The sequence below is a fragment of the Protopterus annectens genome, chromosome 6.part0 (assembly GCF_019279795.1).
Source record: "Protopterus annectens isolate FY-2018-M chromosome 6.part0, PAN1.0, whole genome shotgun sequence".
Lineage (NCBI taxonomy): Eukaryota > Metazoa > Chordata > Ceratodontiformes > Protopteridae > Protopterus > Protopterus annectens.
Window position 1 is genome coordinate 974,645,758 of NC_056737.1, and position 21,874 is coordinate 974,667,631.

Consider the following 21,874-nt stretch of genomic DNA (forward strand, 5'->3'; position numbering starts at 1 on the left):
GGGTCTCTCCAATTGCTGCAGGTGTCGGGTGAGATACATCCCGAATGAGGCATTGTACTCGATCACTGGTCTGATAAGTGAAGAGTACAGGGGAACAATGACCTCACTTGATCTGGATGTGAATCCCTTCATGATCAGGTGGGCAATGTAGAAGGTTTTTCTAACCACTTTAGCAATGTGAGTGTCAAAAGAAAGGCCACTGTCAACCTGGGTCCCCAGGTCCCTGATAGCCTCTTCTGTGCTTAGTGGATTGCCACCTATATGGTAGCTTGGGGTTACCTTGTTTTTCCCGAAGGGTATGACTATACATTTTTTGGCATTTAACTTCAGGCCATGGCTCTGGCACCAGCTATCAGTTTCCGTGAGACCCCTCTGAAGGATATCTGTGTCCAATGTACTTTCCACTATGGCTCCCAGTTTGCCTGGTCCACCCTATCTTCAGTCCAGTGGGCAAGTGGAATGAATTTTCCAAACAGAATGTAATGACAAAGCAATAACAAAAGCTATGAAGATTATTATCTCACAGTTTTGGAATATAAAAATACTGCACTGCCATGATTCATTATTTTACCAGCTGAAGTGTTGAAGGGCAGAATGTTAAAAAGCAGATTTCCAACTTTAGTTGTGTTACTGTTGTCTGAATGTTAACATGAAATAAAAGAAAGAAGAAACTTCAGGCTGCACAACTTTACATGTTGGGCTTTACAGATCAGAAACAGAGTGAGCATGCAATGGAAAGTCTGCAACCTGCTGAAGTTGTTGGTAAGGCAGTAGAGCCAGGATCATATGTTATTCATAGAGACGATGAAAAATGTGCTAATGAAATTATAGACATTTATAGAAGACAAATATAATGAGATAGAAGGTTTAGCAGGAAAATGACATGACTAGTTTCATTGCAAGAAAACCGAGAATGTGATAGCTGTGATGGTGAGTTGCTGCTCAGCGTGTTGTTTCTCCAAATAAAGCTATTGTGTAGTAAAAACTGCCTCAAAACCATGGTCAGAGGTTCAGTGCAAAAACTCCTGTTAAATTTTCAGATATAGAAGCTAACTTAAAAAGCAAGACAGATATATGGACTGCTCCAGAGTTAAATATGATACTAAGGACTGAAAGTTTCATTATTGAAGTTGTTGACATAAATAGCCCATGACGTGTTCAATACAGTGCTGTAATTATTAATGTAACATATGCATAGGACTTCATACATATAATATTTTAAAAAGTGGTATTATACATTGATGCATGACTTTATTCTAATGAGCTAGCCACAGTGATTTTCATGTCATGTGGTATGCATTTCTTGTAGAGAGTTCTCAACTGGAATATAGACCTAATGAAAAACAGGCCAGCTTGAGTTCCTCAGCAGTGACTTACAGAATGTAATGGGCACACAGCATGAAATACAGTATATCTTACAGTAAACTACCACTATGAGAGCGTGGGAATCTATGAGCTTCGTTTGCCTAACTGTGTGACTGAGCAAGTCAGTTAACCAAAGATTGCTCCTAGGCTGAGTATGGAAATAGTCCATATAGATCAGTGCTCTACCTAGTTTTATAAATAAAGCAATAAAAAGGCATACAACACTCCAGCTGACACATCATGAGTGAAAAGAGCTGGGTAGTGGGAGGCATATACCCGTAGGGAAACAGAATACTGCTGTGGAGGAGTTGAGACTGGAATAGGCAGTGTTTGTACATTGTGAGCTGTACACCAACATACACACACACACACACAAACACACACACACACACACACACACACACACACACACACACACACACACACGTGTGTGTGTGTCTGTGTGTGTATGTGTATGCATTTTGTGCTCTACTGTTCCAAGAGTACCAAGATGGTATGACATGTATACATGAGCAGGCCTACCTTTCTTAGAATGTTTAACGTGTGTGAGACATAATTCTCATTAAAGCACAGCACCCCACCTGCATCTCATTATGGCTTAGTTTGACTTCATTGTTCTACTGTGTTCCCCAGATCTAATGAGCTGTCATGTGGAAAGTTCAGCCCATGCTTATTTGTCAGTTCAACTGTAGGAGGTCTATGACCCATTAAAAGCTGTAGTGGCTTACAATAGTGCTGTTGCCTCTTACATTATTTGCTTAACATTGTGTACAAGCAGTGTGTTTCTCTGGTGAGTAATATATAAAACGTCTTGTACAGCTAGCTTAGAGGGCAAAGTTTTGTGATGAGTATTAAAGATTCAAATCATGAAACAAGTTCCATAATCCTACAGTGCAAGCATAGCTCTCAGTTGTCCAAATTTTGCAGAATATCCAGATTTTTGCCTCATATCTTTCCATTGTTTATCAAAACAATTGTGATTTTCTGGAAAATCACTAAGAACTGAAGTCACTAAATAATAACATACATGTGAGTTTTGGACTTCATAACCTTCAGAAAGTTCATGCTAACACAAATTCGGTGCTAGCAATTTTTTAAGTGCAAAATTTAAAATCTGTCCCTATTTGTGGGCCTTTGTTCCCCCATTATTTTTTGGCTTTGTCCAGAGAGGTTGAGAGGTATGAGTTCAAGCCATTTCATTATCACCGAAGCTAGAATCCTACATATCCCAATTTATTTATTTTCTTGTTAGCTTTTGTGATTGTTTCCCAGTCATTCCAATAGAATATGATAACTTCAGACCTTCTCCACTGAAGAGAGTTTTATGCAGGTTTCATAGAAGCTTTTTTTATGAAGTATTTATTTTTATTTACTAGGAATGTTCGACTGTTAGCCCTTTTTTAATGCAGGCCCTGGGAGAAAAGCTCCATAAACAATACAGTTAGAAGGACTACAACAATGCAGACTTAATGAGAATGAAACGGCAAATTTACAAAATGACAGCATCAGTTCTTACAATATAAACAAATTCAAGGCATCCATGGAGATGATGTCTCGTTAGATAGCTCTCAGTTACATGTTGATTTAATTTTATATATATAATATATATATATATATATATATATATATATATATATATATATACACACACACACACACACACACACACACACTCACTCTCTAAGTAAAAGACCACAGTAAAGAGTAATTTTCTTTAAATATATAGTGAATTGATGTACTTAGATGAATTACAAAGCTCTAAATACATATGACAGTGACAGATTGTGAGGAGGTTGTATAAATACAGGTAGTTATAAGATTGGAAGTGAACTGACATTAAGAAGTCAAGATCCTATGGTGGTCATATATTGTTTCCTGGACGGCTTTCTGCTGTAATTTTGAGGCAATTTTCCATTTTTTAAAATGTTTTAGGTAATCATTTGTCTCGTGAAGATTATATTAATATGTTTTAAATTTATAGTTTGATTATCTGTTTAGCTAGTTTAATGTTAAGTAGTGTAGTTATTAATTGTGGGTGTGATTTGCTAATACTGACTTTCTATTTGTGATTTGTGTTTTATTAGATATTTTTTTATTTAATTTAGTTATTTCTTTTTATTTCATTTGTAAGGGGTTGGATCAGATACATGTTTTTGCTTTTTTATGTGCTTTTGTAATTAAATTGTGTGAACTTTCATTTGTTCTGCGTAAGAGTATGTAGGGCTGAGCTACAGTGACAGTAACATGCATGGAGTGGTGATAAATGTTGACACAAGTAGGACAATTTTCTTTACAGCAGCTCTGATGGACATTTTCTTGCACATCACATCCCTTTGTCAATATCCAATCAAATATAGAGTTAAACATATATATATATATATATATATATATATATATATATATATATATGGTCTATGGCACGTAGTCAAACATTTACACTTTCGAACGACATATGGTCAAGACCATATGTTTGAATTTGTAAATGTTCGAGCATGTGAATGGAAATCTCCATAAGTGAAGGTTTCCATTCACTTCAATGTGGTGCGATCTCAGAGTTGGTATATTTAAGTAGCGGGGGTGTGGGGGTGCAGGGGGGCTTGCCCACCTGCATAAAACAAGTTTTACATTTTTCCGTTGTGTTATTATTTTATAGGTAGTCGAAGTTCCATAACTTCAGACATATGTATTCGAACATATGTCAGTCGAAGTTACAGCACTTCGACTATGTGATATAGACCCGTATTTATGGTTTCACTTCAGAATGTCAAGTTACTGAAAACTCGAACTTCATATGGTCAAGACCATATGATCGAATTTTCAGAAACTCGAAATTGTGAAGTGTTAAAAAAAAAAGACTTAAATTTAGTTTAATAAAAGTTTTTTGCAGGGGGGGTAAGTCCCCTTTCACCTTCCCTACTTCAGTATACCATCGCTGTGATTGCACTATAGCGAAGAAACAGGAAATCTCTCGTTCTGCGCTTCTGCATACAGCGTGGAATGGGAGATTTCCCTTTTCCCCACTGTAGAGCGATCTCGGAGTTGGTATATTTAAGTAGGGGGTGTGGGGGGGGGTGCAGAAAAGCTTGCCCCCCTGCAGAAATTATGTGTTTGACTTTTTTTTTTAATTTCAGTTCGGAATTTCGAGTTTCTGAAAACTCGATCATATGGTCTCGACCATATGAAGTTCAAGTTTTCAGTAACTCGACATTCTGAAGTGAAACCAGATATATATATATATATATATATATATATATGTATGTATCTGTATGTGTGTATGGTTCCACTTCATATAATTGAAAGCTCATAACATCTAAACTCAAAACATCAAGACCATAACATCTAAACCTCATAACATCTAAAACTCATAACATCAAATCTCACTTCAAAAATGAAATAAAATTGAGTAGTGTATCATCAAACATGTGAATGTTATAGTTTATTCTGTTAATCTGTATATAGTGCTAAAACCAAAGCGGGACTCAAGTGAGGTATATCCAAAAGATGTTTAATGAATCCACACAACACAAACGTTAAAACAATAAAAACATGAATGCCTTCACTCAGTACATATGCATTTTCGTCTCACTACTCAAGACTTCATCAGATGACCAGTGTATACTTCCTTTAGTAGTATATATACATATTGGATTTAATTAACAAAAACCAATGAAATTAAGCTAAATGCATTCAAAAGAACCAATGATTTTGCACTTAAAAAACAATTAAAACTTGAGTCCGTGACTTGTCATATATACTTTTCTCTTAAAACCAATAAGGCTTTAAATAATAATTCTTAAAATAATAAATATATATATAAAATCCAATTTTGTTTTTATTTAAAATCATTACTAATATTAAAAATATAATTGAAACTATCACTTGTTTCTTTCTTATTATATTGTGAATGTTATAGGTGTATGTAATCTAAGGAAACAATGCCATCTGCTGGCTAAACTTTTTATTACATTCAAATACATTCAAAGCTTAGCAGACCTTAATTTTAATAGTGGCAATATTGAAACATAATCATTTAACGCAGGGGGATTTCCTGCTTCTAGGGTCACTTGCCACAAAAGTTCCCTGAATTCTATCTTTTCTTCCCATGGGAAGCTTAATATTATTTCTAACATTGAGGTACAGGTGTTGAATAATATAAGAGACTTAGAAATAATGAAATTATCTGTAAAAGAGCCTGCAAAAATTCATTAATTGACTTCCAGTATTCTTTCAACTTCATACAGTCATAAAACATATGAGCCCAGTCAGCATTAATTTCTACATTACATCTCTTACATAGATTATCTTTATTATTAATTTTATTCATCATCAAAGGTGTATAAAAAGATCTATGTAAAAATTTCCATGTATAAAGTCTCCAGACAATGGAAGATGTAGTTCTATAAGCAGATTCCAATATATATTGTTTATCTTGTTGAGTTGGTGGGTCCCCATTAATAGAGGTGAAATAATTCCAGTATGAATCTACATTGTAAAAAGTTTCTTGTCTGATAATTTTATGTATATATGAAAGTTTACCTTTATCAGAAACTTTATGCTGTAAATTTATTATCAAGTAATCAATCAGTTTTGGAATAGATTCTTTAACTGTTATAGACATTAGATCTATTCTATCAATGAGATGTTGTCTAAAGATCTGAACCTCTAACCAGCAAGTTTCTCTTAGATCAAATTCTTGTTTTAAGAAATCTAGATTTTTAACTTTATTATCAGATATCAGCTGATACCAGTACTTTAGATTATTATCTATAGCTAAATGAGCTCCTTCAGAAGTAGATGACATAAGCATACCCTGAGTATAAATTATAGGGAATACAATAAAATTCCATTCCCTATACTTAGGGTGCATGAATATAAAGTTACGATAACTAATAATAATATTTAATGGGTAACAGACCATATGTTTAGGTGTAATAGGTGAAGTACAAAATTCCTTTTAGCAACCACAACATGGAGTTATTTATAATCATATTTTTATGTGTTAAGGAGATTTTCATGAAGTGCATACTAATTAGCTCCCAATAATCTTTCCATTTTATGCGACATATGACCGATCTATTAATAAAGTAATAACTTTTATAATAGAAGAGATAATATATAAATTAAAGTCTGGAAAAGAAATACCCCTTGAGACCAGCTATTAGTATGTTTCTTTAATGCAATCCTAGGTCTATTAGGTGCCCATAAGAAATTTAACATTAGTGTATTCAGTTTCTTGATAGTTATTTTTGTAGGTGAAAGTATTATTGATTGTATTAAGTATAAAATATTGGGGAATATTATCATTTTAATAATTGTAAGTCTCTCCTCCATAGTAAAAACATATTATTCCAGGTATTAAAAGATTTTGTATATTAAGAAAACAGGTATTATAGTTATTATATATAATAGATTTAATATCTTTAGATAGTATTATACCTAAATAAGTTATCTGACCTGAGTTGGGTACATATTTAGTAAAATCACTAATGAGAGTATTTTTTGTATATATAGGTAGTATTTTAGTTTTTCTTCATTGAATATTAAACCAGAAATACTTTTAAAATTCATCATTTTATCAAATAAAGACTGCATAGAAGAATTAGATCCTGCTGATGTAATTAGAACATCATCTGCAAAAGTTGAATTTTTGATGTTGTATTTTCTTCTATTTCAAAACCCTCTATGTCAGTACTGTTTCTAATCAAATTAGCCCAAGGCTCCATTACTAAAGTGAATAATAGTGGAGAAAGTGGACATCCTTGCTTTGTACCTTTAAGAATGGGTATTTTGTGAAACATATGTTCCTACCTTAATATAAGCCGTTCCTTTGTATAAATGCTCAATTAAATTTACAAATGCATCAGAGAAATTTGTGCATTTCATTAAGGTAAACAGATAGTCCCAACTTACTGAATCAAATGCTGAACCTATATCAAGACTAATAAGTGTTAAATCTTTCTTTTTCCTATTTGCAAAATCAATTAATGTTAAAGTTCTTCTTATATTATCAAAAGTATTTCTATTTACAATGAAGCCGTCTGATCTATGTCTATAATGCGGATAATTGTCTTCAATCTATCAGCAAAAATACTCATAAACATTTTATAATCAACATTAAGTAATGAGATGGGTCGATATGAAGAACATCTAGTTGGATCTTTATTAGGTTTTAAAATTGGTGAAATAAATGTATATTACCAAGATGGGGGGGTTATTAACTCAGTTTGGGCCAGAATAAAACCTTATGTATTAATGAATATGTAGTTTTAGAAAGGATTTTATATATCTCTGGTATAATACCATCATTACCCGGTGCTTTGTTTGATTTAAGCTTATTTATTTGTGTAATAACTTCTGTATATGAAATACTCTTGTCCAATAGTTTAATCTGTTGTTTATTAAGCTTTTTATTCATGTTTGTGGTTATAAACTCCTTTATTTTATCTTTAGGTTCCATGTTAATGTTGTTATGGTTAATCTTGTGAAAGTGATTTCTAAATTCATCCAGTATTTCTGGTATACTAGAAACATTCTTCTTTTCCTTAGAGAAAGATTTCTTTGATATGGTTTTGTTTATTCAATCTTTTGTTTTATTTTTAAGTCTATGTAAGTATTTGGGGCTTATTGAATAAGACAAAACTTGTATTTCTCTAAAGTTATTTTAACTTTATGAGTTAAAATTTCTTTGTATTTCTCATTTAGTTTGTTTATTTCTTCAATAACTTTCTTGTCCATAATATTTTCTTTATTATTATGTTTATAAGAGTCTAGTTTACTTTGAATATCTAACAATTCCTTATCCCAAGATTTCCTTTTATTATTATACCATCTGATACTTTGTCCATATAGATATGATTTTAAGGCATCCCAAACATAGACAATGGAGACTTCAGGAGTATTATGTCTTAAATGTATGTTGTACTTCTGAAAGTATATATTCTTTATAGTCTTTTAGCTGAGTTAAGTATGCTGGTATCCTTTTGATCTGAACATTATGAGTATTTTTTATCATGAATTCAAAAACAATTGAGTTATGATCAGATATAGGACATGAAATGATCTGAGTGAAGGCGTTCATGTTTTTATTGTTTTAACGTTTGTGTTGTGTGGATTCATTAAACATCTTTTGGATATACCTTGCTTGAGTCCCGCTCTGGTTTTAGCACTGTTGTTTGGAATTATTGGTGAGTTCAGTGCATTTCCACACTTTTTTGGTTTAATCTGTATATAGTGTTTATTATGCCACTGTATACATGTGTTTGGGCCATACAGGTAGTAAATTAGACATACTGTGTACATTCTTTATGCTGATCGTGATACAGTAGGGTTAGGAAATTAACTTTTTGTCACTGTAGTGCGATCTCGGAGTTGGTATATTTAATTTACGGTGGGGGGTGCAGGGGGGGCTTGCCCCCCTGCATAACCATAGTAAAAAGTGTGTGGGATGTTATTTATATTTGCTTTGTAGTTTTCGATGTTGTGAGATTCGATGTTATGAGTTTTAGATGTTATGAGGTTTAGATGTTATGGTTTTGATGTTTTGAGTTTAGATGTTATGAGCTTTCGATTATATGAAGTGGAACCATATATATATATATATATATATATATATATATATATATATATATATATACATATATATATATATATGGGTCCCCTTCAGTACACCGACACGTCAGAAGGCCGACACTCTATGGAAGGAGACGAGAAGACCGACGACGCAGATGATCGACAAGGTGAGATCCCGACGGACATATGTTTAACTCTATATTTGAGTGGATATTGACAAAGGGATGTGATGTGCAAGAAAATGTCTATATATATATATATATATATATATATATATATATATATATATATATATATACAAAATTAAATATATATTTCTCAGTCTGTATCTGTGTGTAGATCAACCTTTGTGTTTTAAGAAGTAGCCCCCACTATAACATCATATGTAGCCTGCCTTGATAGCTCTGTTGCTCTGTTTTATTTGGTGGCTTTTAGATAAACAGTGGTCACCTAACCCAGTCTGGAATGATTCTTTATATATAATTGTAGAAAGGACGTGAACAGTCAGAATTATCCAGTCTAAATGTCTGTTGCAGTGATGCATGTGGTTCCTTTAGGCTATTCATTACATTTCCTAACATATGGCCATTGTAAAAAGTTTCATAATAACGTATAGCTTTGCTGTTTTCTGTTAAGCAATTAAATATTAGCTAGTCAGTCATAGGCTAACTGCCCTACAATAATGTATAATTAGGACAGCGTGGAAATATAATTCAGACAAAATTAAGTCTTTTGTTGGTTGTATTTGTTTTTGCTAAGCATCCTGTCTAACAGTGTTGGAGTGTAGCTAATTTATTATTGGAGAATGTGAGTTCAGAGTTTGCATGATTTAAACATAAATTGCTCATTCAGTCCTCATTGTTCTTGTAGGTGTTGCGTTCCAGGGTTCCTCAGGGGCAGAAGATGTTTGAATCACTCTTGCAGTCACAGGAAGATGCACAGTTTAGTGAGGATGTGGATTTGGAGGACCTGAGATACCGCTGGATGCTGCACAAATCAAAACTCCGAGATGCTGGAGATTTATCAGTAAGTGCCAGTCCTGTTCTTCTGTGCATGTATAACATGCTGCATAATCCCATGTCTTCTCTTGATTCTCACATAAGGTTGAACTGTTGATGTAAAATAAAATGTTTAGAGAAATCGTGTCCTGCTTTGAAGTTGTGATAATTAAAAATGTAGCAGCAAGATGGGAATATATTAGTTGGATGACAAAAGAAGTAGAACTCAGTTGCAGTATGGATTGTTCTTATAGGTGCATAGGTTCACAGTTGTGTACTTTGCTGACATTCACTGGAACCTTTATAAATCTAGTGTAGCATCCCAATTGTATCCCACATGTTTATGTGCCATAGAGGTTCTTTTAAGGTGTATATGTTATTTGAACTACATTTTTTTAATTGTTGCACTTTGTTTGTTGTGGCATAGACTAGATTCAGACCTATACAGAAGAGTGTGTGAATGTGTCTGAGCACACTCATGCATGTGTGTGTGTGTGTGTGTGTGTGTGTGTGTGTGTGTGTGTGTGTGTGTGCGCGCGCGTACGCATGCATGTGCGTGTGTATGTGTTGTGTGTATTCTGCTCATTGCAGCATTTGGGTATCACTGCACTATGGTAGCAGGGCTGCTTACAGGCTACCTACATATTGGTTTTCAAAGTCTGTAAGGTAAGATGGAGAAACAGACAAATACAGTAAAAAAGAACTGGAAACAGTTACATGTCTTGTTCTTGCTGCCGAGTGTGATACAGTCATGGCTGAGGGTCTGTATACTGATAGGCACAAATGATGTGCGTCTGTGTGCACATGGGCATCTGTGCACACAGATGCATCCTAGCATCTGTACGTTTTGCACTGGGGATTGTGCAAACACTGTAATGTAGACATAGCTGAGAAACATTGGAAACGTGAACTATAAAGCATTACTGAAAATGATGAGGTTCGTATCACATGGGATCACTGATTACCAGCAATTGAGAAAATAGATACAAGAATAGTCATTCAAGAATAGAAGACAGAAGTTCTATTGATCACTGAAATTGCTACACCCAGTGGTTATAGAATCATGTAGCGAGAAGCACAAAATCACAATATAACAAGATCTGCAGGCAGAAATGAGAACAATGTAGAGGAAAGATACCCCAACAGTTTTATTAGTAGTAGGAGCAACAGGACTAATAAACTGTCATTCTAACAATTGCCTAATTATGTCACCCGTACATGTAACACTGTATGAACTGCAGAAGAAGGCGATTCTGAGTACACTGTGGGTGCTGAGAAGAGCACTCATGGCTAACATCAAAGAATGAAGTGATAGTCATTTCCTGAATTCTAATCTTACCCTGACTTGAGTATGAGGTCTGTTCCCGTCATGGTATGAGAAACCTTAAACGTTTGGAAAAATTAGAAAAGAGACAAGCAGATGTTATGAGTCTGCATATGTTGGGAATCTTGGGGGGGGGGGTAGGACCAAACACTCTGTTTCCACAGCAGCAGTGCACATTCCCTTCTGCTAGTGTACCTATCTGTGCGGTAAGGCCATGTCTGTAGGCAGTCTTTGTACATTGTATAGCTGTGAATTACATTTGCATGAATATTCACACAGTTTACCTTGTTTGTGTATGTTCTGTGCATCATTTTTCTGTCTGGAGTGCGGTAACATGTAACTATTCTAACCCTGGTCCACCGTTTTCATGAATTAGAACTTAGGCCTTTACCCGGCATTTTTCCATGCACCAGTCTTCTTCAGTACTTACCCCATCTGTGAATCCTGACCATGTTGATTGGATCTCATGAGAAACTCAGCATGGATGCTCCAAAACTGACAATGTTTCTCCAGATGTTAATAACAGTGAAACAGCAATTTTAAGTGGAGTGTTTGACTGACTCAGTCCTTGGCCCATTCTGCAAATGTACAAAATACCATCCACAAAACTCATTTGCTGCGGGGTAATTGCTGCACAGTATGCAGTCTTTAAACCAAATAAACAAGGCTAGCACTTGGTGACGTAGGTGCTTAAGCCCACTTTGGTATATGCACTTCTTATTACAGTCAAGTCAACCACCAAAACAGAAAAGCTCTGAATTTCACTGAATAAAATTAACAGGCCCACGACCACCTTACCCAATGGAGAACAACATCAATTTACCCTTGAATGTCCAGGTAGTAACTTGTCAGTTACAGAGAAAAGCTCTTTTCATGTGCTATGATTTAAAAGTTGTTAAACTAAAAGTACTGATCATCAGAGGCCATGAAGGTTAAGGCAGCATATCTGCTAGATCTCTGCTATTTTCTTTACCCACTAGTTTCTCAAGTGTCATGTCAAACCCTTATATGTTGCTGTGCCAAAGGCATGGAATATAGAGATGCATGTCAGTCTAATGATGGCTGAAATGTTGATGAACAGCTTGGTGAAGGAAGCCCGCAAAACCAAACATAAAGCTGCTGTTGCTGAATTATCAGCAAGTAGGAATGCCACCAGAGGATCATTGTGAACCTGGAATATGCTCCCTTCTTCTGTCAGATACCTCCCTACAAATGGAAAATTTCTATTGTGTGATGCAAAATGCAGCTTTAGTGCTGATTTAACCTAGATTAAAACACCCCTCTGGGTGATAAACTGCAGCTTTAATGCTGATTTTACCTAGACTACAACACCCCTCTGGGTGATAAACTGCAGCTTTAATGCTGATTTTACCTAGACTACAACATCCCTCTGGGTGATAACCTGCAGCTTTAATGCTGATTTTACCTAGACTACAACACCCCTCTGGGTGATAAACTGCAGCTTTAATGCTGATTTTACCTAGACTACAACATCCCTCTAGGTGATAACCTGCAGCTTTAATGCTGATTTTACCTAGACTACAACATCCCTCTAGGTGATAACCTGCAGCTTTAATGCTGATTTTGCCTAGACTACAACATCCCTCTAGGTGATAATCTGCAGCTTTAATGCTGATTTTATTTAGACTACAACATCAGTCTAGGTGATAACCTGCAGCTTTAATGCTAATTTTACGTACACTACAACATCCCTCTAGGTGATAACCTGCAGCTTTAATGCTGATTTTACCTAGACTACAACACCCCTCTGGGTGATAACCTGCAGCTTTAATGCTGATTTTACCTAGACTACAACATCCCTCTGGGTGATAAACTGCAGCTTTAATGCTGATTTTACCTAGACTACAACATCCCTCTAGGTGATAACCTGCAGCTTTAATGCTGATTTTACCTAGACTACAACACCCCTCTAGGTGATAACCTGCAGCTTTAATGCTGATTTTACCTAGGCTACAACATTCCTCTAGGTGATAACCTGCAGCTTTAATGCTGATTTTACCTAGACTACAACATCCCTCTAGGTGATAACCTGCAGCTTTAATGCTGATTTTACCTAGACTACAACATCCCCCTAGGTGATAACCTGCAGCTTTAATGCTGATTTTACCTAGACTACAGCATCCCTCTAGGTGATAACCTGCAGCTTTAATGCTGATTTTACCTAGACTGCAACATCCCTCTAGGTGATAAACTGCAGCTTTAATGCTGATTTTACCTAGACTACAACATCCCTCTGGGTGATAACCTGCAGCTTTAATGCTGATTTTACCTAGACTACAACACCCCTCTGGGTGATAAACTGCAGCTTTAATGCTGATTTTACCTAGACTACAACATCCCTTTGGGTGATAACCTGCAGCTTTAATACTGATTTTACCTAGACTACAACATCCCTCTAAGTGATAACCTGCAGCTTTAATGCTGATTTTACCTAGACTACAACATCCCTTTGGGTGATAACCTGCAGCTTTAATACTGATTTTACCTAGACTACAACATCCCCCTAGGTGATAACCTGCAGCTTTAATGCTGATTTTACCTAGACTACAACATCCCTTTGGGTGATAACCTGCAGCTTTAATGCTGATTTTACCTAGACTACAACACCCCTCTAGGTGATAACCTGCAGCTTTAATGCTGATTTTACCTAGACTACAACATCCCTCTGGGTGATAACCTGCAGCTTTAATGCTGATTTTACCTAGACTACAACACCCCTCTGGGTGATAAACTGCAGCTTTAATGCTGATTTTACCTAGACTACAACATCCCTTTGGGTGATAACCTGCAGCTTTAATGCTGATTTTACCTAGACTACAACATCCCTCTAGGTGATAACCTGCAGCTTTAATGCTGATTTTACCTAGACTACAACATCCCTTTGGGTGATAACCTGCAGCTTTAATGCTGATTTTACCTAGACTACAACACCCCTCTGGGTGATAACCTGCAGCTTTAATGCTGATTTTACCTAGACTACAACATCCCTCTAGGTGATAACCTGCAGCTTTAATGCTGATTTTACCTAGACTACAACATCCCTCTAGGTGATAAACTGCAGCTTTAATGCTGATTTTACCTAGACTACAACATCCCTCTAGGTGATAACCTGCAGCTTTAATAGGTTCATAGGTTCATACTAGGCTATCTGCCCTGGGGCAATTATAAGCCTAGCCTGATTCTGTATGGCTTACGCCACCCCTTGATTTGAGTATACTGTGCCCTTTTTAAGGTTTAGTTTACTGTGCCTCTGTCTAATAGTGACACGGGAGTAATCCCTGGGACAAACCTACGATCCCCCATCCACTTATCGAGATTCTTCTTGAAGAGGTTCAGTGAGGTGCTCTGCCTCACATGAACTGGAATTATATTCCAGGCGAAGGGAGCCTCTGGGTTATGAACCTGTCCCTCCAGCAAGTTCTATTTATTTCTGTGCTGAGGTTCAAGTCCCTCGAGCATGTGGCTCTAAGGGATTTAGATTTACTGAGGTGGAGCATGTCCATTAATTCTGGATTTGACATAGCTTTGTATGTCAGGCATAGATCGCCTCAGTAGGCGGTATGCAACTGAGTAGAGCTGGAGTTTTTAACCGAGCAGCATATGGCATCTGTTTGAGACCCTTGATCCTCTTGGTGAGATACTTTTGGGGTCTTTCTAATTGCTGCAGGTGTCGGGTAAGGTACATCCCAAAAGGGGCATTGTATTCTATGATGGGCCTGATGAGGGATGAATAAAGGGGCACGATTACCTCTCTTGATCTAGATGTGAAACCCATCGTGATGAGGTGGGCTATGTAGAAGGTCTTTCTAACCACTTTGGCAATGTGGTTTTCAAAGGAGAGATTGCTATCAACTTGGGTCCCCAACTTTCTCTGTACTTAATGGGTTTCCGCCTATGTGGTAATTTGTGGGCACATTGTTTTTGCCAAAGGGTATGACTATACATTTTTTGGCATTTAGCTTTAAACCATGGCGCTGGCACCAGTTATCTGTCTCTGTGAGACCTTTTTGAAGGATGTTTGTGTCAGCTGGAGAGTTGATTATGGCACCCAGTTTGCAGTCGTCTGCGAACTTGGTGAGCCATAGTCCTCCCACGTTTGCCTGTACCTCAGAAAAGTATATAGCAAACAAGAGTGGTCCCAGGACAGAACCCTGTGGGATGCCACCTGTGACCGGTTTCGAGTCTGACATGGCTCCAGCAACTCTCTCTCTGTGGGTTCTGTCTTTGAGCCAGTTTGTGACCCATCTTGTGACAGAGGGGTTTATATTTAAGCTGGATAGCTTATCTATGATGCCCGAGTGGGGTATTGTGTCAAATGCCTTTGCAAGGTCCAGATAGGCTGTGTGGACTACCTTCCTTCATCTATGGCTTTGGTGACTGTTTCAAAGAAGTCAACCAGGTTCAAAAGGCAGGATCTGCCCTTGACAAAGCCGAACTGGGTAAGATCTAGTGTCTGTAGGTCCCAAACGTCTTTGTTTATGAGCTCCATGATGATCCTCTCCATAGCCTTGCAGACTAAGTTAGTCAGGCTTATGGAGCGATAGTTTCCAGGGTCCGTAGAGGCTTCAGCTTTGTGGAGTGGGACCACTGTTGCTGTACGCCATTCTGTGGGCACATATCCTGTAGTGAGGCTGAGATTGTATAGCTGTTTTATTTGAGGGATTAGTTCCTCTTGGAGTTCATGTAGGACACAACCTGGGACGCCATCTGGTCCCATGGAAGCAGTGTTTTTTGCTTTGATGTGGGCAGCCTTCACCTGAGCATCTGAGATGTTTGGGAGGCAGCTCTCTGCCGGGATACTTGCTCTTTTGGGGGGGAGGGGGGGGAGTTTGCACTGAACCTGTCTGCCAGGATATTGGCGATGTCTGTGGGTTCAGTGTATTTTTTGTCGTTTAGAATCAACTCAGAACAAGTCTGGGAGTTGCATCCCAAGTTTCTAACATAACTGAAAAAAGCCTTATGATTGTCTTTGGTGTCCTGTGCAATTTTTCTCTCGAAGCTGGCCTTGGAGGATTTTATGAGGGATCGTAATTTTTTGCTAGTACTGATCAGAGATGCCTTCCCTATTAGGGATTTTGCTCTATCATGTAGTAGCTTCTTCCTTCTGTTGTACAGTTTATTTATGGCAGGGGTCCACCAGACTGGACGCCTGCCTTTGGATGATTGGGTCTTGGTTTTGTTTGGGATAGCATGATCCATGCATTCCTGGAGATGTCCGTAGAATGCATTTATATAGGATTCTGCAGTTTGGGCCGATTTATTGCTGATTTTACCTAGACTACAACACCCCTCTAGGTGATAACCTGCAGCTTTAATGCTGATTTTACCTAGACTACAACACCCCTCTGGGTGATAAACTTTTCAGCTTTATCGTAGTTGTAGTAGCAAGCTATAGGACTTTTTCTATTTGGTCAGTTTCTAGTAATACCACAAGATGGCAGCAATGCCTTATTCAACGCTGTACAAGATAAGCAGGCTGCAAGATATTTTCAGATACATGTTTAACCAAACCTGTTGTGAAGGTTTATGTTTGCTGAGTACTTCAATGACGTATATTACTCCAAACTAACATGCCATTTTTATATGAAATGCTGTCAGGGCTAGTTTAAGAGATGCAATAAATCACTGCATAAGATAGTTAAGTGACCTGTTCATGGTGAAAAGTTTTTCCAAATCATTAAGTATTTTAATAAGTTGCAAAATAAACAAGAATAGTTTCAAAGCTATATATATATATATATATATATATATATATATATATACATGTGTGTGTTTGTGTGTGTGTGTGTGTGTGTGTGTGTGTGTGTGTGTGTGTGTGTGTGTGTGTGTGTGTGTGTGTTTTCTTATATAATGATAGGTTGGCATATCACTCAGTTGACATACAAAACAGTGATCCAACATTTTGAACTGTCATTATATTGCTCGTACAACATATTGACAAGTAGTACTTTGAAAATGGAGACTAATTTCCTTTTCCGATGCAAGATCCAAAATCTGACAGCATTCAGCCCAAATATGTCTGAATAATGGTAATGTTATGAGGAGTTTTTTTTAATATGTATATTAGGGTTAGGGTTAGCACATATTACTAATCTTAGCTCTAACCCTCCCTCTGCCTCTAATCCTAGTGTGCAACTTTAATTAAAAAAAAAAAACCTTCCCATAACACTACTACTACACAAGCAGCTCGGACACTCACCAGGCATGCACACATACAAAAACACACAAGCGCACTAAATCTATCCCTTAACCCATCCCTAACCTTAATCCTAAGGACTCACTATCACACACATACTTAATTTATCCCATTACCTAACTCTTATTCTAACCATAACCCACACACATTTACAAACACACACACACACACACACACACACACACACACACACACACACACACACACACACACACACACACCTACTATACATCCCACTTACCTGTTTCCATGAACAAAACATCCAACAAAATGTCTGTTCAACAAACAATCCTGCACTTTCGGTGATCGACCAAACCAGGGATTAACTAAACACACGTAATCACACACATGTACATACACACATATATATGTAAATATATTACACAAAACATATATGTGTATATATATATATATATATATATATATATATATATATATATATATATATATATATGGGTCTACTTGTGGTCGAACTTTTACAAGTTCGAACCACATATGTTCGAACTTGTAAAAGTTCAAAATCCAAAGTAAAACAACAAAAAATAAAAAAAAACACAAATGTAAACATCTATAGCAGGGGGTTCGCCCCCTGCACTACCCCTTATTAAATATACCAGCTTCGAGATTGCACTACATTGCAGAAATGGGAGATCTTCCCTTTCCGCTCTGTACGGAGATCTCCATTCAGTCAGATCGGGCTTTTATAAGTTCAAACATATGGTCTCGGCCATATGTGGTTCAAACTTATAAATGTTCAGTCGACTAAAGGGGACCCATATATATATATATATATATATATATATATATATATATATATATATATATGTATATATATATATATATATATATATATATAGCTATAGATATATAGATAGATATATGTATGTATGTATAGAAAATAGTAATACCATAAACAGCAATAGGGTTGATAATAACACATAAAACATAGTGAGAAAAAAGAAGAGAGGTCTTTAACAAATTACAAAAAAAAAAAAAAGTCACATCGCCACAGCATTTAACATTTTGTACTATAACAATTCTACTCAGAACACAGAAAACACATGTCACCTGTCAATAAATGTCACAAACACACACATATGCAGACTCGTATGAGCATAGACAGACAGACAAGGGTACATGTGTACACACAGACACACAAACACATATAAATACACACACACAAAAATGCTCACACAGGTTACGCTGTCTAGCACAATGCTCTATGAACACAATGCAAACTACAAATCTCCACTGTACTTCCTTCACAGAATTACAAAGCATTCTCATGATTAGCTTTGTATTTGTCTGTCCATTGTTCCATACATCTGTCTACCTTCATAGCTATCTACTGTTTTGGAGGTCAAATGTGAGTCCCCCTGCCCAAGTATCACAATATCTAAGAGAGATATAAAAAGGCTGGAAATATTTCACTGTTAGAAGAGTGGCCTTGCATGCTGAATATTCATAATACAGTGAAAGCATCACAGGGGCAATTTATTTATTTCCATTTTTTAATTAGGATAATCTGACTGAACATCAGAAGTATCATTTTTCAGCAGACCCATTTATCCATCCTCAACCCCTTTTCCCATTTTGCACATGGGGTCAGGGTGTCACTTCAACAGTGACAATCATCTCAAGCCAAGGTTTACACCACTGGGTGACTAGCCCTGCTGCAGCATTTCATCTGTACCACCCACTAGCACACACACACTCACACCTATGGCCAATTTAGAGTGTCCACTCCACATACTGCATGTCTTTGGAATGTGGGATTTAACTGGAGCACTTGGAGGAAACCTTTTCATCAGATGCCCAGGGGAAAAGATTCCATATTTATAAATTATAAAATATCTAGCAATATTCAAAAGGTACGTTCATTTATATATAGTAAGACGTTTCACAGTATTTAAGTAAATATACAGACAGCATGTAACAAAAGTTATATGTGAAGATGTGGAAGAGTGTACATGTAATTACAGCATGATTAATGTATATAAATTTGTATGTTGTGACTAAATGACTAATATAAGTGTTCGGTATCACTAATAAAGAAAAGGGATGCACTAGTTAGAAGTGTTATAGATCTTGACACTGAGAGTGCAGGAAATTGATTTCTAGGTGTGTATGTGTGCGTGTGTGCATGTAACATGTAATATAGTACAATAATGAGAGCATTAGTTTGTTTGTGAGAAAAGGTGAGAGTGAGAGTAAAGAGGTTTAAAACAAAATACTAATGTGTTAGCTAGTGTGTATAAATCCTGGGAGTACGTATACTGCTAAGGAGGTTTAAAACAAAATACTAATGTGTTAGCTAGTGTGTATAAATCCTGGGAGTACGTATACTGCTAAGGAGGTTTAAAACAAAATACTAATGTGTTAGCGAGTGTGTATAAATCCTGGGGGTACGTATACTGCTAAGGAGGTTTAAAACAAAATACTAATGTGTTAGCGAGTGTGTATAAATCCTGGGAATGCATTATACTGCTAAGGAGGTTTAAAACAAAATACTAATGTGTTAGCTAGTGTGTATAAATCCTGGGGGTACGTATACTGCTAAGGAGGTTTAAAACAAAATACTAATGTGTTAGCTAGTGTGTATAAATCCTGGGGGTACGTATACTGCTAAGGAGGTTTAAAACAAAATACTAATGTGTTAGCTAGTGTATATAAATCCTGGGATGCATTATACTGCTAAGGAGGTTTAAAACAAAATACTAATGTGTTAGCTAGTGTGTATAAATCCTGGAATGCGTATACTGCTAAGGAGGTTTAAAACAAAATACTAATGTGTTAGCTAGTGTGTATAAATCCTGGGGGTACGTATACTGCTAAGGAGGTTTAAAACAAAATACTAATGTGTTAGCTAGTGTGTATAAATCCTGGGGGTACGTATACTGCTAAGGAGGTTTAAAACAAAATACTAATGTGTTAGCGAGTGTGTATTAATCCTGGGGGTAAGTATACTGCTAAGGAGGTTTAAAACAAAATACTAATGTGTTAGCTAGTGTGTATAAATCCTGGGAATGCGTGATACTGCTAAGGAGGTTTAAAACAAAATACTAATGTGTTAGCTAGTGTGTATAAATCCTGGGGGTACGTATACTGCTAAGGAGGTTTAAAACAAAATACTAATGTGTTAGCGAGTGTGTATAAATCCTGGGGGTACGTATACTGCTAAGGAGGTTTAAAACAAAATACTAATGTGTTAGCTAGTGTGTATAAATCCTGAAATGCGTATACTGCTAAGGAGGTTTAAAACAAAATACTAATGTGTTAGCTAGTGTGTATAAATCCTGAAGTGCATTATACTGCTAAGGAGGTTTAAAACAAAATACTAATGTGTTAGCGAGTGTGTATAAATCCTGGGGGTACGTATACTGCTAAGGAGAGTCTTAAGGGGGGTGTTGGTTTGTATTTGCTTTTGCTCTCAACCATGGAAAAATATTTGGAGGGGCTCACTTTTGTGGCATGGACATATCAAGGTAGTTCTTTAGTTGTGCTTTGGAGGAGTTGCTAATGTATGTTTGTCCCTGAATAGGTGGTGAGATGGAGATACTTAGTTTGGTTTTCTTCACCATTAAATATATCAGAATAATTATACTACCTGGAAAGAATCTATTTAAAAAGTTATTGCATAAAACAGTAAATGTTCTTTAACCAACTTTCAATCACACAGCCTTCTACAACTAATACAAGCTGTCAACATTTATTTATTTATGTGTTTTTGTTTTTTGTCTGTTATATTTGTTTTACTTTGGGTAGTGCACTGATCTCAATGAACTATTTGCAGCATAGCCTTGGTGAATAGGATCACATAAGAAATGAGCAAAACATATTTACAGATACAAGGATATGCTAAAAACAAATATATATATGCATATTTACAGATGCAAGGGTATGCTACAACATTTAGTTCAAGAAGCAGATAACAGTGTCATAACATGGATGGAAAATTAGAATTATGCTTAGCAGAGCTTTTTGAATAAGATGTAGTCATAATGACTGAGATGGCTTATGCTGCAAGAATGCAAGCATATCATTATATAGAGACATATGAAGACATTAGAAGAGGCAAGTGAGAACAGTTGCAAGAAAGGATATCATGGGGAGAAGACAGAGAAAAGGTGTGAGAGCCACGCAGAGTGAAGAGGAGTAGAAAGAAGATAATGCGTGAGAGAGATGCAAAGTGAGGAGGGAGGAAGGATGAATGAGAGGTTGTGAGAGGATGACGAGATGAGATAAGAAAGCATGAAGTAGGGATAAAGGGGTGCGAGAGAGCTGCAGGGTTCATGTAAAGTAACCTGAGTGAGTGCAGCTGCACTTTACTTGGGTGAAGAGGTGTTCCTTGAGGTTGTTCTTAGATGGACTTCTCAACATAAAAACACCATCTAAGAACAA

At 36.5% G+C, this 21,874-nt stretch overlaps 1 protein-coding gene across 6 annotated transcripts in view; it reads left to right on the forward strand.

Moving 5' to 3' along the window:
* SYNE3 (spectrin repeat containing nuclear envelope family member 3) overlaps window positions 1–21,874 on the forward strand; it is a 1,238,698-nt gene that overhangs the window by 953,902 nt on the left and 262,922 nt on the right. For all 6 annotated transcript variants that reach the window (XM_044074612.1, XM_044074615.1, XM_044074616.1 and 3 more), the window contains one exon: window positions 9,805–9,960. In XM_044074612.1, coding sequence (XP_043930547.1) covers window positions 9,805–9,960 — 156 coding nt within the window. The remainder of the gene's footprint in view (window positions 1–9,804; window positions 9,961–21,874) is intronic.